The 16,862-nt window shown below is 41.4% G+C and overlaps 2 protein-coding genes across 2 annotated transcripts; one reads left to right on the plus strand and one right to left on the minus strand.

Moving 5' to 3' along the window:
- The first annotated feature begins 306 nt into the window (after window positions 1-306).
- On the plus strand, window positions 307-9,032 carry rab21 (RAB21, member RAS oncogene family). The gene is made up of 7 exons (XM_061079438.1): window positions 307-780; window positions 5,811-5,870; window positions 5,958-6,065; window positions 6,151-6,214; window positions 6,872-6,926; window positions 7,072-7,160; window positions 7,405-9,032. Exons 1-7 carry the CDS (start codon window positions 634-636, stop codon window positions 7,542-7,544), a joined length of 663 nt encoding a protein of 220 aa, XP_060935421.1. The 5' UTR covers window positions 307-633; the 3' UTR covers window positions 7,545-9,032.
- Window positions 9,033-9,551: 519 nt separating this feature from the next.
- On the minus strand, window positions 9,552-14,398 carry LOC133011626 (tetraspanin-8-like). Its single transcript, XM_061079426.1, has 9 exons — window positions 14,242-14,398; window positions 12,822-12,881; window positions 12,625-12,741; window positions 12,076-12,150; window positions 11,826-11,921; window positions 11,021-11,134; window positions 10,910-10,942; window positions 10,669-10,752; window positions 9,552-10,578 (listed from the first exon to the last, which is right to left on the minus strand). The coding sequence occupies exons 1-9, from the start codon at window positions 14,299-14,301 to the stop codon at window positions 10,441-10,443; spliced, it is 777 nt and encodes a 258-aa protein (XP_060935409.1). The 5' UTR covers window positions 14,302-14,398; the 3' UTR covers window positions 9,552-10,440.
- Between the last annotated feature and the right edge of the window lie 2,464 nt (window positions 14,399-16,862).

Raw genomic sequence — 16,862 nt, forward strand, 5'->3', positions numbered from 1 at the left:
ATAATTTAGTTTTCATTCAGTTCATAAGAAACTTCAATTTAATTATATTGTATTATATAGTATGTCTTACATTGGATTTCTGAATATCTGAATATAAAAGTGCTTTAGCTTGAAAAATGCAAATAGCTTATTATTATTAGTGTTGTATCTTTATATTATAGGTTTTTTTTCTATAGCTCTAAAACATGTAATAAAAGGTGTATGCAAATATTCTTATTTAATAATTACAACACAAACACAGGGCGGACAGGATGTGGGATGTCCGCTCTTCAAATAACCGAGTGACTCATGACTTTGAACGTAGACGATCTTCGGGGGGCTAGGCGGCTAACAGCTAGCTTCCAGTGACGCCATTAGCTGGGTGAGACGGAGCCGCTCGCAGGAGCTCGAGAAGCGGATTGAATCCGGAGTGTGGCCCCGGTCCCGTCGCGTCTGTTGCCGGATACCGACCTGAACCCTACCCGGGCTTTGTGAAGCTGTCGCCGCGCTCCTACGCGGATCCCCCGGTCTCTGCGGAAGTCGGAAGTCGATGTGAGCTGCGCAGCGACCCGGGCTAACGATAGCAGCGCTGGGTCGACGCCGCTTGTTTTCATTAACGGCGACAACAAATTAGCGCAGATCCAACTCGCAGCCATGGCGGCCGGAGGGGCGGGCGGCAACAGCGGCAAGACATACTCCTTCAAGGTGGTGCTGCTGGGGGAAGGCTGCGTGGGCAAGACGTCGCTGGTGCTGCGCTACTGCGAGAACAAGTTCAACGACAAGCACATCACAACTCTACAGGTGAGACCCGGGGTTGGCTCCGAGGCTAGCCGCTGACAGGTAGCCGCTAGCTCCGAGGCTGACAGGTAGCCGCTAGCTCCGAGGCTAGCCGCTGACAGGTAGCCGCTAGCTCCGAGACTAGCCGCTGACAGGTAGCCGCTAGCTCCGAGGCTAGCCCCTGACAGGTAGCTGCTAGCTCCGAGGCTAGCCCCGCTCGGACTCAGATGTTTGTTTTATTGAAAGTCAGAGCCCGACAGGTGGTGCTAGCGGTGTTTGGGTGGAGGTGTTTGTGTCGCTGTCACTTGTGTGGGTGCTCGTTACGCAGCCCGGGTCATACCGTGGGAGCGGGGCTGTGGGCTACACCGCAGCCGCCCGGCTGGCGTCGATGATCGTGACTGGCTGAGGTCGAAGCCAAGCGTCCACTGAAGAATCAAACCATCTCTAAGTCAAAGTATATAAATACCACTCAGTTAAAAATACTCAGTTTGAGGTAAAAGTGTTCAAGTACAATCAGGTTACTGCATTTAAAGTATTAATGAGTCCAATACTAAATATAATACGATGCATTTTTATATATTACAAAGATCTTCAACCTAGTTTCTTCTCATACTGTCAAATTAATATTATTCTAAGTGTGAAAGCAAAGTAAAAGCATCTTTAAATGTGATAAGTAACGATAATAATTTTAATAAATGGTTGTTGAATAATTACATCTCAACAATAACACAAGCACTCGTCTTTCAGATATTTATATAGATTTTAAATAATATTCACACGTCGATGACAAAAACCACAGTTACATTCTATTTGAATAAATTCAAAATAAAAGTCCAGTTTTGTTTCCCTCCTCGTCAGCTGTTCTCTCCCTTTCCCACAGACGTGATCTTTCTGTTTCTGACTCGCTCACATTTTAATGCTTAACGCAGGTGAAGACTTGTCTCCAGCCTTTGTCGGTGCGATATCACACAAACACCTTGACAAAGTTTATAAACGTTTGGCACAAACTGTCCCTCAGGGATCTGAGGACGACCTGATTAGATCTGAGGAGCTGAAAGGTCAGTCAAGGTCACGCTGATGTCACAAAAACATGTTTTTATTCCAAAAGTCTCCGTGACATCATAATGTTTCGCAAAAACCATAAACTCAACAGCGTAGCTCAGGCACAGAAAGAGACATTGTGACCTTCTGTCCTGGAACCTGACTGGTTCGTGGAAGTGGTAAATTTAAATTCTCCTCCGTTCACTTCATTCAGATTCATATCAGATTCTTGTTTGTGAAGATTTGCTCGGAAATGAAACTTAAAATGTTTGGACAGGAACATTAATCAGTAGTATAAAAAAAGCTTTACACATTATTCCATATTTTATGTGAACAAATCTTCATCCAAGTCTTCAGATACAAACAGTAAAAGTGTTTTTGGCAGATACATATATAATCCATGTTTTTCTAGTAAACACTTCCTGGTTTCAGCTTCTGAAATAAAAAAAACAACAACTATCTGTTCTTTCATCACCTTTTATGCAAATTTTACCATTTCTCCAGGAAATGATTAATGCCACATTCAGATGACAGAACATTCATATTCATCAGATCATCTTGCTGTCATGTGTCAAAGAGAAAATCACAGAGCTGTTCAGAAAACTGTCAAAATGTGAACAGAGTTTTTATATTCATCCAAATCCTTGTCACGGCTGTCGAGCTGATAAGGTGTGTGTGTACGTGTACGTGTGTGTTGGTACGTGTGTGTTTGTACGTGTGTACGTGTACGTGTGTGTGTTTGTACGTGTGTGTGTTTGTGTATGGCAGTTCAGCTTCTCCCCCATCATGCCTCTTGTTTGGGTTGTTTATCTGCGGCACTCAGGTCACACATGATCTCAGCTGACAAAGAAAAATGTGTAAAACCAGGAAGAGTGAGGCAGAGTTTCCGTCACAGCCGCCAGTGACAGATCAATAATGACTTTGAGCCGGAGCAGCTCAGAGAGAGAGAACGACTCCATGGTCCCGTCGGCTGCTGTTGCCTAAGCCGCTGCTGCGTTCAAACCTCTTGAAGTGAGTTGCGCCATGAACTCCGCCCCGTACTCGCAGCTTCCTGTGTCGAAGCCAAACTTCAGGGAAAATCCGTTTCAGGTTAAGGTTTCTTCAGAGAGGAAATACAATGTGTTGTCATTGTTTAACTGAGCTGAGATTCACGTCAGTTCCCTGATTCCTCAGAGGAACCACACGTGTAACTAGGGGACATGTTCACGTGCACTATGAAACCTGGTGACTGTAAGTCAGCTCAGGAATCAGATTTTTCCTCTGATACTGAGCCCGGTCTGTAAACATGGCCTCACCAGGCACTGGAAGATTTACGTTCCAATATATAACAGATAATTTCTAATGGAATTGAAAATTTAATATTTATATTAACCTTCAACCCAGGTCCCACACTCTCGGTTACATTAGGTCTGAGGACGACTGTAGCTTGGTTCATAAAGTTTATGTAAACACAACAGTCAGACAAAAGTGACCTTATCCAAACAAGTGTTTTACCTCAAATTTGTAAGATGCCATCATCAAATGTGATGTTACGTAATTTAACTGTAAACTGAATTACTTTAAAATAGTTTCCACATCTGTTAAAACAAATAAAGAGAACAACATGTCTGTGAAATACTCATTCCAGACATTTTTTTATCGTTGTGACAAATGAACGACAGAAAAAAATGTTAATCTTATTTATACTTGTACTAGGCATTTAAAGTGTATTTCAACGTTGGTGTGTCGTGGCAATTTCTACAATCCCACCTTAACAACGAGGAACGAGACACAATTCTCTTACAGTATTGTCACACTTTAATGCTCAGAGCATGGTGCATACGACAAAGGTTAGTTTGTAATATGCACACCGATGGGAAACAGTTCTTTGTCTTTATACATTTGGCTCATCCCTCCCACTCTGGTTGTTACAAAGTCAAAGGTCGGGATCTTCTGATGAAATCTAAACAACAATGCCTTGGTTAAAGCAATCAGGCCAAGATTCATTCAGTAGAACAGGATACAGCAAGATCAAGGTTACATTGTATGAGATTATATCATGATCAATCAAAGGGGAAATTAACATGATCATATTGTGGTCAAATGTTACTTTTCCCTTACAGGTGTCAGACATGTTATTGAGCTGCAGCTGTTTTCCTCCTTAAAAAATGTTAAAGTGGTTGAAAATAAGAGTTTCATTCATGTTCTCAGCAGATGAGTAAGAACCAGGAGGAACAGGGAGTAACGTGTCGGCCCCCCCAGGTCCTGGAGGCTCCTCCAGCACCATGTGTCACAGTCACATGGTGCTGGATGCTTCTCGGCTCTATAGCTGCAGGGCTCAGGTCACTTTACTCTCACTCACTTGTGACCGGCTCAGTTTCCGTGAAGCAGCAGTATGTTGGACCACACTGTCACCAGATGATCAGCTGTTACGTAAAGTTATCGGTTGATTTACTTACTCCAGCGTTTGATCCGTGAACAAACCCAAGACGCTCATGATTTCCATTCACGAGCGAGCGAGCTGCAGACTCCAGCACGAGCGTTGCATCATTCAGCTGTCAGTGTTTATCATGAGACTCGTCACATTGGAAACCTTCTGCCTGTTTTATTCTCGTTCACTGTCAATAAAGTTTTACTGGCTCTGAATCTTCCTCGTTAACTTTCCCTCTGCCGTTTCAACAGCTTGACAGAAACTGGACTTATGGGACTGATATAAACTTTAGAGAATTAAATTCAGATATTGATCAATCAGCTGTTATTCTTTACTCGTACATATATCTAGACATTTCTCACACTGTTGGATCCACCTGATGCATTTCTGTGACGTTTCATGTGCAGAGAGAATTAACAACAGTGTGAGCACCCTCTGCTGGTCAATGATGACAGTCGGAGCCAGAGGCCTTTTGTGTTTTTGTGTTGTCACTCCGATCAACCCACTGTGACCAGAAGCGTCACGTGACACCCGCAGTTGAAAGATTAAAACATGGTTGTAATATTTACGACTCACTCGTTTACACGTTCATCATACGTGTGTGTGACCTCACGGTGACATCACATCTCAGCCTCACACTGTTTCTCTCTGAATCTGAGTCTTTGGGTCGTTTCCCCCTGAAAATGTCCAACATGTCAAAACAAAATGGGGGGGGGGGGGGATAATTAATTAATCTTTTCCTCAGACAAACTTTGACCTTTGTTACACGCAGCTCGGAACCCAAGTGGTTAACTGGAAACTCAGTTTATACTGAAACTGGAAGATGAGAAGTTACTAAACAAACCTGATTAGCTCAAGATTATTATGATTATAATCTGACACAGTAATTATTCTTTTAGTTTCACTGTATCTCAGGTTGATTCATATTTGAAACATTAGTTTTGTAAATGTCACTTGTCTCCAGTGATTAAAAATAAGTCCTGCAGTATTTTAATCCTCAAGTTTCTGAACAAATAACAACTCAGTGGAATAACTGTGGAGGTCAAAGGTCACGGCACCATGAAAATATTCATGTGATGTTTTCTAAGGGAAAAACCAGTGAGTTGCAGCCACAGGCTTACTCCGTACTCTTGCTGATGGTTAAGGACAGAGGATGTCTAACAATGTTAAAGCCCTATGAGACAAATTGTGATTTGTGAATATGGGCTATGAAAATAAAATTTGATTGATTGACAGGAGGAAAACCAGCTAAAAAGTGTATCAGGAAAATGATGAACTTTGACGTGTTTGAAATCCTCCAACTTCTGCTCAGTTTTCAGTAAAAGATACAGATTTAAGATTTTAATTTGTTTAAGTTTGTGTTAATGTGTTTACAAAGTGTCTCACAACACCTTTTTTTCAGTATTTATCACGTTGTGGGCTCTAGAGTGTGGAGACCTGACCAGAGCCAATCGGGTTCGAACAAACAGGAAATATTTGGGTTGGGTTCAGAGTTGTCATGATGCACGTCTGTAACAGAGTACAACATTGCAGCGTGGATGTAGCATGTTCAGGAGAAAATAAGTTTTGAAACTGACTCGTCATGTCTCCTCTTCCTCTGCAGGCGTCCTTCCTCACAAAGAAGCTCAACATCACGGGAAAGAGGGTGAACCTCGCCATATGGGTGAGAGAGCCCCGCTCCGTGTTCCTGCTGCCGTGACGTTAGCGTGTCACTGGACGATGGTTGACCTGGTTTTGTGTTTGTCTGCAGGACACCGCGGGTCAGGAGAGATTTCATGCGTTAGGTCCCATCTACTACAGAGACTCCAACGGAGCCATACTAGTGTACGACATCACAGATGAAGACTCTTTTCAGAAGGTAACATAACATGAGTGTGCACTTTTTCTCCAGTAGCTCTTCTTTTACATTTAAGTTGAATTAAAGTTTGTTTGTGTGGTTGCAGGTGAAGAACTGGGTCAAAGAGTTGAGGAAAATGTTGGGCAACGAGATTTGTTTATGTATAGTAGGTAAGTTATCACACATCTTACAGTTCATCATTATTTTAACTATTTAACAGCTTAATTCAGTGCTAGTATTATTAAGTGTCTGTGGTCCACAGGGGCTTCCGTCCGTCCCTGTTTGTCCTTCATGTTTTAGTCTTTGCGTCTCCGTCTGCACCGCTGCTGAACATGAAGTTGTTTCTTTGTGTCATGACAGAACATTAGTGAGTCGTTGTAACTGGATTATGTTGGTGATGTTTGCTCATCATGAGTTTGGACCTGCTGCAGTTACACAATCCACTGTGTGGAAATGTTTTTTCATTAGGCAGCGAGTCATGAGGCCGGTGTCGCAAGTTTAGCTCGATGAAGTTTGAGGCTCTGAGCTGAGATCAGTGTGTTTCAGACAGAAGTGCTCATGTACCTGTTTGTCATTTCTATGGATTTATGTGGATTCAGATTTTATATTTTTACTCTAAAACATTTCAGTTAGAAAAGCTCTTAATCCCAACAGCTCATTCAAAGAAGTAAAGTTTATTAATCAACAGTCAGTTCTGTTAGACGTGAAAACCACTCCATCGCTCTGACACGCTGCCCAAAGTATTGATCACCACATGTAGCTGCAGGGGGCGCTGTTGCTTTTCCTTTGCAATTTGTGGTGAAATAAGTGTTTTCTTGTCCCTGCAGGTAACAAAGTTGATTTGGACAAAGACAGACATGTTTCAGTTGAAGAGGCAGAGAGGTACGAACTTTATTTAAAACTCTTTCTCACTGTTTTCATAAGTAAAACCTGTAAAGAGCTTTGGAACGTTTCCTTTTCTTTTTTGAACAGAAAACAACATCATATCTTATTCTTCCTGTTAATGTGCTGGTTTGTTTCTCTTCAGTTACTCCGAGTCTGTCGGAGCCAAACACTACCACACATCAGCCAAGTTAAATAAAGGCATCGAGGAGCTGTTCCTGGACCTTTGTAAAAGTAAGAGTTCACCTGGACAACAAACACTGAACACACACACAGTGAAATATGAACATCAGCATTATTAACTAGACAAACTGCCGAGTGCAGCAGGATTCTTCTGTGTCGCCCCTTCACAACATCTCACAGGAAGCTGTTAAATACATTTTGCATTGTCCTGCTAACAAACAAGACGGCAATGAAAACCTCCTAGTCTTTCATTCGCAATAACATTTGTGTGTCTGTGTGCGTCTGTGTGTTTCAGGGATGATGGAAACAGCTCAGGCTGAGGAGAGGTTGAAGGGCAACGGCGCCAACCAATCGGCTTCGAGTAGGCGGGGAGTACAGATAGTCGACGACGAACCACAGGCCACGCCAGCTGGAGGCTGCTGCTCCTCTGGCTGACACGCACACTTTTACTTAAACGCACACATACACACACATTCATCAGTGTCTCAGTTGTCTGGTCCATCGGCTATAAAATCCTAAACTAATCTGCTGTTTGTGCTGCTAAGGAGCATGGGAAATTACTCTTCACTTACTTAATCCAGCGTGCCCTTACAAAACAAGTCACTGAAGTCGTTTTGATTGAAATCAGTGACAAGATTCTCTAGAAATCTCATTTTAGCACTTTACTATCCTCCGATATATGGAAACACAACAACGCAACAGTATTTTAAAAACAAAGCAGTGGCCAATGTTCAAGAAAACAATTTCCTATTTAAATTATCATTAAAACAGTCGAACATTATTTCAAAGAGGAGGGTCAGGCTTCAGTAAACACACGCTCACACACGTACAAACGTACACACGTACAATAAACTCCATATTCATCAGAAAATATAAACACCAGTTTGTAGTGGAACGTCTCCGCCTGCTGGACAAACATCAGACTGCAGACGAGGTCGTCGCAGGTCATCAGGACGTCAACATGAGGAGCAGTGCACATGTCCACCCTGACCGCCAGGGAGAGCTGCAGCAGCAGTTGGTCAATAAAGTTTTACAAAGTAAATAAATAATAAAACTTCTCATTAACATGAAACAAACATGGGTTCTGCAGAACCTGGTTTTATTTGTATAAATTAAACTGCACTTTATCCAAATCAATACTGCAGAAATAATGTCCACCAGGAAAACATGATATTTATACAGTTTATTTTCAATTAAAAAATTGATAAAGAAAAGTCAAGTTGATTCATTTGAATTAATTATCAAAACATAAAAAAAATTAAATGATATAAAGCAAAGAAAAGCTGAAAATCCTTGAATCTGGGAATCAGAGAAACAACTTTAAATTTTCAATATTTTGTTCAATTATTAATCTTCTAATCGTCACAGTTCAAATCAAGAATTACGTTTAATCAGCTCTTTACCCAGAGTCGATGGCTTTAACACAAACACACTTCTCTACAACAACAGCAACAACACACCCACACTGTCGCTGCCGGGCAGAGAAACTGTGCATGTTTGAATTCTGTAAAAGGCTTTTTGTTTGTTTTTGACTTTTAAAAAACTTGGTGAATAAATAAAAGGGTGAGCAGCGGTTATTTAATAAGTTAAAGTCAGGTGGCAGTGATGGATCTGATCTGGACATGAATCCTTCTCTCTTCTCGCTGCTGTGTTTGTTTCCTGTTGTTTCTCCTGCATTAATCTGCTTAGTGAAGAAAACACACAAATAACAGACTGGACGTTTTGTTGCCTTCGGGGGGGGGGGAGTCATTGACACGGAAGAAGAGTGAGCAACGTTCTTTTTTCGTTACGGAGAAACGACAACGTGTGGTTGAAAAGGAAAAAATATCAGCACACCTTTTGGAAATGTAATTTTTTTAAACTGCTAGTGTCAAAAGTGTTTTGTAAAGATAATAGAACAATTATAACGATTTACACAACGCATGGAGGTTTCGCGCACATTGTCGTTCTTTCATTTTGCACTTTTACTGAGCCTGTTCAGGTGTGATTCACAGACAGAAAGAACATGAAGACATTGATATCTCAGGATGAAGAAGAGAAGACGATCCAGGTCTCTAGGCTTCACCTTTGGCAGCTGCTACATTGTCCATCTTTATTTACAAGTATGACAGGTAGTTTATGATTGAAAATATATTTCATCTCTTTAACAAACATTTTGGTTATTTAGGTATTTTTAGTTTGGTTTAAAGTGGACGACGTAGTCACTTCAACCTTTCATACGATGAATCAGAGCCATGATGAAATCTGGAGATTCAAGAATAATTTCACAATCTTTACTGATTTCTGTAAATAAGTTTAGTTATCCCTGTGATGTTATTTTCTCATTGAATAACAAATTTATTCTTATGTGTAAGAAGTTTATTGTGCTTTAGATATAAAGGGATTTTCTGCAGCAGTTGGTGTTTGAAGTCAGTCGACATACACACACGTACAGACACACAGTTTCCTGTCTTAAGTTTTATTTGTAATCTTTTCAACATCAAACATGAAACAGATGAAAAACAATTTAGCTTTTCTTCAATTTTTCTTGAAGTTAAAACCTGTAAAGTGACTTCTTCCCTTTCACAACACTTTACACTAACAGGAAGATGTGGGTCATAAAAGATGTTTTTTATTAAGAGGACGACAGTAACACAAAGAACAGACCCAGTCACATTCAATACAAAGTGTAGAATATCAAAAATATTTTAAAAATAGAAATAAAGTACGATTTCAAACCATTCACAGTCGAAAGGAAAAATGATTCTTCAAACAATTCTATTTGTGCAAACAGAGTTAAGTGCACTTTTGTCAGACATCTGCTTTTCCTGAACTAAAAAAACTATAAGCAAACAGTGGATTAAAGAACATTTGGTTTTCAGTGTAAAAGTTGTTTGTGTAAAGTGATAAAAAAAAAAAAGGATTTTAGAGAAGAATCTGTTCTTGTTTTTCTACACAATCACAAGAAAAAATAACTTTTCACAAACTAAAAAAATTAAAATATTGAGAAAAAAAAAAGGTCAGAATTGAATTAATTAATAACATCTTAATTTAAATCTGCAGAACTGAGATGTTAATGTCAGGATTTTGAGTCTCACTGAAACATTTTCTCCGTTATCTCCTGACGCAAGTACATTTTCTAACCGGAAAACTCTTCTGATCATTAGAAAAATTTGAAAAACTTCAACAAACATCCTTAAAAAAGAGATTCTGACAGAAAACAGAAGAATCATCCAATGCAAATATTTTTCATTCAGCGTCTTTTTTAACAATCACGTTAAAGGTTTGAATGGAGCTCCTCAGACTTTCAGACCTTTACCACAGGCTGACAGCAGAGGGCAGCGCTGCTCCTCTAGTAGTTCGGAGAGTTCTGCAGCTCCTGGTACTTTGGCAGCCCAGTGGTGAAGATGCTGGGAACCATCAGGACGGTGGCTTGGGTGGGGTGACGCAGCTGGTGGATCATGATGGACGACAGGATCATACCGAGCAGCTGGAGGACAAAACAGTGAGTACAGTTAAATATCCAAGTTTTAACACGGGTCCAGTCACGTTCACCATCACGAGCTGAGCAGACTCTCACCGCCAGCGTAGCCAGACTGAAGAAGATGCCGATGGTGATGTCAGCGACGATGAGGAAGAACTTCATGAGGATGGGAAAGCAGGGCTGAAGACGAGGGGGGGGGAAGTAAACATCACATTTCACATTCGTAAAACAACTGGATTCATAGTTTTATTCAGGTTGCTTATTTTAATCATAGTTATAAATGTTTTCATGCTTTAATGTTCAGAAAACAGGTCAACACATGCACATGTTCACCGACCTGGCTGTAGATCTGCTTCCTCTGGAAGAGGCTCTGCAGGGAACAAATAAAAACATTAGAGACCTGTGTTTGAAACCGACTGAGGAAGATGACGCGTTGCTTCGTACTCACCATGTACTCGACGCTCTGACAGACGCCCTCCTCCACTTCCTCGCTGGTGCACTCGCATGACTCAGGCATGTTGCCCTCCCAGTCCGTGTAGCTGAAGAGGCCGCAGCAATGCAGCTGGACACAGCAGAAGAAGAAAAGGGCGGTTAGAGATCAGAGTTATGAATCTACAATAACAGGAAGAGAGCTCCACCATAAACTTTAATACAAACAGCCTGAACCTGAAACTCAACATTCTTCTTCCCTTTGACAGAGGGTGGAACTTTTGTATCTGAACCAACCACAGATCAGTTTGTTTCTCTCTTCACTGATCATGTAAAACGACAGAAGACGATGAGATGAGACAGGAAACTGAGTCGATCCGTGAGGAAACAACACAAACTACAGAGGAACTGGTTCAGTGGAAACATTTTACAGAATGATGACAAAAGATTTCAGCATTTCTTTGTTACTCATTTTCTCACGTTCAATGAAAGTAAACGTGTGAGTGAGTCTCCTTCCTCTACAAAACAGAAAGTGATGTCGACCTGCAGGCGGCACACACCCCTCCTCCAGGGCTCGGGCCACACCCGCTGAACACCTGAAAAACCGGTCCAACGCCATCCGAGAGCCAGTGATTCCTGGTGTGAAGACTGAGGAGGGTCGAGATTTGATCTTTGTTCTGAGCGCGAAAAGTTTTGGGGTGTGAGGGATCATCCTCAGGGGAATATTCTTAAAATGTTTTGTTATTCCTCGTCAAAATTTAAATCGTCCACGAAAGAGTAAAAAGTATGGATCAAAGCGTGAGAGTTGTGTGTGTGTGTATCACCTGTGACTGGATGCCGTCGGCCACGCTCTTCACCTCCTCCGTGGATGTGTCGAGCGGCAGCAGGGCACGGAACTGCTCCGTCACGATACCTGTCAACTACAAACACAAACACACGCTTTTATTCTGAAAAACAGAAACGAAATAAAAAGTTGAGCTGATCATAGAAACAGACGATTCAGTCACAGTGGAACCAACACTAAACAGACAATAGAGCCATTAGACTGTGTGTGTGTGTGGGGGGGGGGGTTACCTTCGGTCGGACAAAAGCAGTGACGATTCCAATTCTCAGCATCATCAGACTTCCCATCACCATACACACCAGGAACTGCACACACACACACATCAAATGTATTAAAGTGCACATAAAGATCATGAGAAACCCAAACAGACACTTTTATCCCCTTTGCTCTCAACAGTTCTCTGAACATCGATCTTTGCTTCTGATGAAACGAGTTCATTAATAACCTGGATTAGAAAATCCGGACGTAATCGATCAGGTTGATAACGAGAGTTTAGAAAAGAACGAGCTGCACAAACAGGAAATCAGATAAACACACAGAAATCTCCTTCTGCAGCTGAAACACACGTCGAGTGTCTCATAACGCCAGACATCAGTAAGTCTGGTTTTCCCCTCAGATGTCAGTAATGACACAACCCTTCATCTTCATCACATCCTTCCTGTTTCAGGAGAAGTATGTTTTCGGGATTTTTTTTTCTGAGTGCAATATTTTCTGTTTAGAAATAGTGTTTTGACTCATTTCACTTCATGTGGGAGATGTTCGCTGTTCTTCACACTCACGAGGATCAGGCACACTTTTTTCTCCCTGTGGGCACCGTACGCTCCCAGGACGCCGATGACCAGGGTGACGCCTCCCACCACATACAGGACTACCAGGCCGGTGGTGCGATTCTCAATCTGGAGGCAGAAGAGCAACACTTTCATATTGAGGTTCTTTTAGACCCGGAGCAGTGTGTTTAGAGAGAGTTTGCTCTTACGTCTTCTCTGATGTAGACCTGACAGAGCAGAGGCAGCAGGAGGATCAAGGCCCCAAAGATCTGAAACAAACACGCTCCGTTAGATTGACGCTGAACAAGTCAAAGCAAAAGTGTCACTTCATCTCAGCAGAGACCAAACTCAGGCCCACGTGTTCTAATGGACTTTATATTCAACTAACCCTTGTTTTAATTATTTATAAATCTGCTATTTAGGTTCTCACTTAACATAAATAAAACATCAGTAACCGTCTTCTTTTATTAACATAAATTTCATCAATACATATTTAATTATCTGATGCTACGGAAATGGGCAAATGTTCCCACTCAGCGAGAGAATATTTGGATTTTTTTGCTTAAAAACAGAGAATTAAAATATTAAAACTATTCTACTTTGTCTCTACCTGCTCCAGGTTATTACAAGTATCTATCAAAGAGTGTATATAAAGATGACCACACCGGCACAAGATGGCGGCAACGGCTCTTTTAATCTGAGCTTCGTCTTTGCACAGTGGGAGGAAGTGGAGATGTGGCTCATCTTTATTTACACTCTGAACGCAATCATGCAGCTTCTGTTCCATAACTGACCTGCAGCAGATAAGAATTTATGTAAACTATAGATTATTGACACAGTGTCGTATGTAGGTATGTTAAACAGCTGCCAGATGTTAACATTTATATTTACATAGATATACAACTTGTATAGTTATTAAATTGTTCTGTAGCTGTCAGATATGAATGTGTCTGTAAAGTGCATCTTGTTGTGGAGGGAGAAAATCTGAAAAGTCTGTTGATTTGAGTTTCAGACAATAAGCAGCTCCATTATAACCAGATAATCACACTGAGCCAGCTGTGCTACTGTAACTGGTCGCCAGGGGCTTTTATTGTGAAGGACGTGTCTGAACCAAAACTCTCTATAAAACAAAATGGCTGCTAAATTAAACTATGGGAGTCCCTGGACACACACACAGACACACACACAGAGACAGACAGACAGACAGACAGACAGACAGACAGACAGACAGACAGACAGACAGACAGACAGACACACACACACACAGAGACGCACACACACACACCGACACACACACACTAACACGAAATTCGGCAGCTGTAACTTTATTTTTTGGAGTTTGGACTCTTCGAGAAACATCTGATGACGTCATAAGTTCAAGGAAAGGATTCAACAATATCTCCAGTTTCACTTCCACCATCGAGCAGGTGATGACGCACATGTTAGAGACTCACGAACACAACATGACGCAACTTTTCAATCCAACAGACGAACCTTCACCTGGTGAACTAACATGTAAACTCTTCTCTATCTTCTCCAGGATCACAGCTATTCAGTATAAACGATCTACGTCACAGTTCTGACCCCAGAAACGTCACAAGGAAACTTTCCATTGGATCTGAAACTCACTGCGAAGATGATGTTGAACACAGTGAAGGTCACTTTGATGCAGGTGTTGATTTGCGCCATGTTCACGCAGGAAGGAAGTTCACAGAAGATCAGATGAAGAGCAGCTGGTCCTCACGTCTCGTGTCAGAAGCTCAAAGCAGAGTGACGAGGGGGCGGCCGGGTGGAGGTTGTGGAGCAGCCGGAGGGGGGCGGGGCTCCGATCACAGGGCCGAGAGATCAAAGACAGAGGAGCAGCTCAAAGGAGGAGGGGGGCGTCATTTCCTTTGAAGGGCAGCCCGGAGTCCTTTAAACTGCGCCCCCTTCAAAACGTCACCAAGGTATCCAGCCAAACCACGCCCCTTCCAATCATCACTCAATCGCCCTGGCCAATCACGCCCACTCTGCCCGCCTCCCTGACCATATACGGAGGGGGCTTTTCCGGTCCTTGTTCGGGAAGCAGAATGGAAACATCCCCTGTTGGATCTGATCCCAGATCCGCAGCTGGAGCTGGAACGTGTCCGGACACAAACCATTTCAGGGAACAGCTTCTGTTTCTGGGACTGAGAAACGAAAGTCAATGAACATTCGAGTTTTTTTTAGTCTTTACACGTTTAAATGAGCTCAACATGAATCTTTAATACTCGCATACCATGATATACTAGAGCCCAATTTAATCTCATTGTGTTAGTTCTGTTGTGTAGTTGTCTCTCTAGTTTTCTGTCTTTTTGGTCTTTAGTGTGTCTCTGTGGTTGAGTTGTGTGTTTGTTGTTGTTTTCTAGTAGTTATATACCTCTCTAATGTCGTTATGGTCACTTTCTGTTCAGTGAGGAGAGGAGTGTTTTTATGAATTCTGAATTCTGAAAACAGAAACATGCATTGATATTGGTTTATTAAACCTGACCCACTTTCATTGATTAAAATACACAAATAGTTCAAACTGAACTAATTTCAGTGTTTATACTTTACGTAGAGAAATGAAACATTACACGCACGTTCAGAACAAGCAGCAGCTCAGGCTGAGATCTGCTGAGTTAAACAAATATCATATTCAAAACAGCCTGTAGCACGTCAGATAATGTTTTGCATTGTGATGTATAAACTTTGACTTGTTATCAAAGTTCAGTCTATAAACGAGTCTGAGAGGAAGTGAAAGTTTCATCTGAGTGTGTGACTGGAATAAAAACCTCAACTCGACCAGAGTCAAACTCTTCTCTGTGGGAAACTTCCACCGATTCCATGTTTGTTCAATTTTTATCTTTATTCTTTTCATTTAAACATTTTATTCATGAGACGTTTGTGTTTGTTCATACCGAACCTTCTTCCGTATGCATCCATGTTTCTAAACAAAGTTCTGTCTTTATCAAGAGAAGCCAAAATGTGAAATGTTATTTAAAAGCAGGCAACAGGAAGTAAATGAAAAACAGGTCAGTTTCAGACACAGACAGAATCAGAACGAAAACTTCTGACCTCGACTCCTTTAAACTCAACTGTAGCACATTCCTCTGATGTGCGTCAGTGATGCTCAAGGTCGGGTTCATCTCGACTGTTCCCAACATGACTCCTCCTCCTCTTTCTTCTCCTCCTCTCTTCTCCTCCTCCTCTTTCTCCTCCTCCTCTTTCTTCTCTTCCTCCTCTTTCTTCTCCTCCATCATGACACGGACATTCTTTGTCTTCTTCCTCTTTCTTCACCCGAGTCACTGCAGGTGATTGAGGACTTTTTACACAGTGAAATAACTTTATTATATATTATATATACACACACACATAGTGACAACACAACACACAGAAACACCAACTGTGTGAAAGAGATTTATATTGAATATGGTTCTAAAGATTTAATCACAAGCAGATGAGAAAAACCCAATGTGACCACACCCACTGTCTCTGACTGACACACACACGGAGGAGGTACTGACACGCAACAAAACAACAACAGACACAAGAATAAAACAGACACACAACAACACAACAACTGCAGACACAACAACTACAGACACACAACATCACACAGAGACACAAGCTGATAAAGTAACACAATGAGCTCTGTTGTTCAACGTGCTGCACAGACACAAGGAGCTGCTGCCCCCTGCAGGCTGTAAACCCACAGATTGATGTGTTAAATCTTAAACTTAAACTCTAAATTCAAACTGTGTGATTAAGATGAACAAAACAAAACAAAATAAAAGCAGTGGCATCTGAACCGAGAACATTTCCTCTAGAGATAAATATTTCTTATATGTACGAATGTGTTTTACAATAAACTTCAGGCTAAATTGTGAATCATAAATATTCATTAACATTTCTTTCTCTATAATGTCTGAAGTGAATATATGTGTAAAGTGTAACATGAATCTAGCCCTGTAGGTGGCGCTGCATAGGCAATTTTAGGGTAGAACTAAGTATTATTGTAATGAGCAATGAGTACGATTTTTTGTTGTTGTTGATTATGTTAATACGCTACTGTGTAAACCGCTTCACTGTGAAACCACAGCGGATTGTTTCACTGGAGGAGACAGGGGGGTTCACCGACCACAATACTGATATACAACATATTCACATGAAAATAAAAGGTACATATAACACAACTCCTTTTGTAAGTACTGAAAATAATCTCACAACGATGTTAGGACTGATTTAAAATA

This window comes from Limanda limanda, chromosome 1 (assembly GCF_963576545.1).
Source record: "Limanda limanda chromosome 1, fLimLim1.1, whole genome shotgun sequence".
Classification (NCBI taxonomy): Eukaryota; Metazoa; Chordata; class Actinopteri; order Pleuronectiformes; family Pleuronectidae; genus Limanda; species Limanda limanda.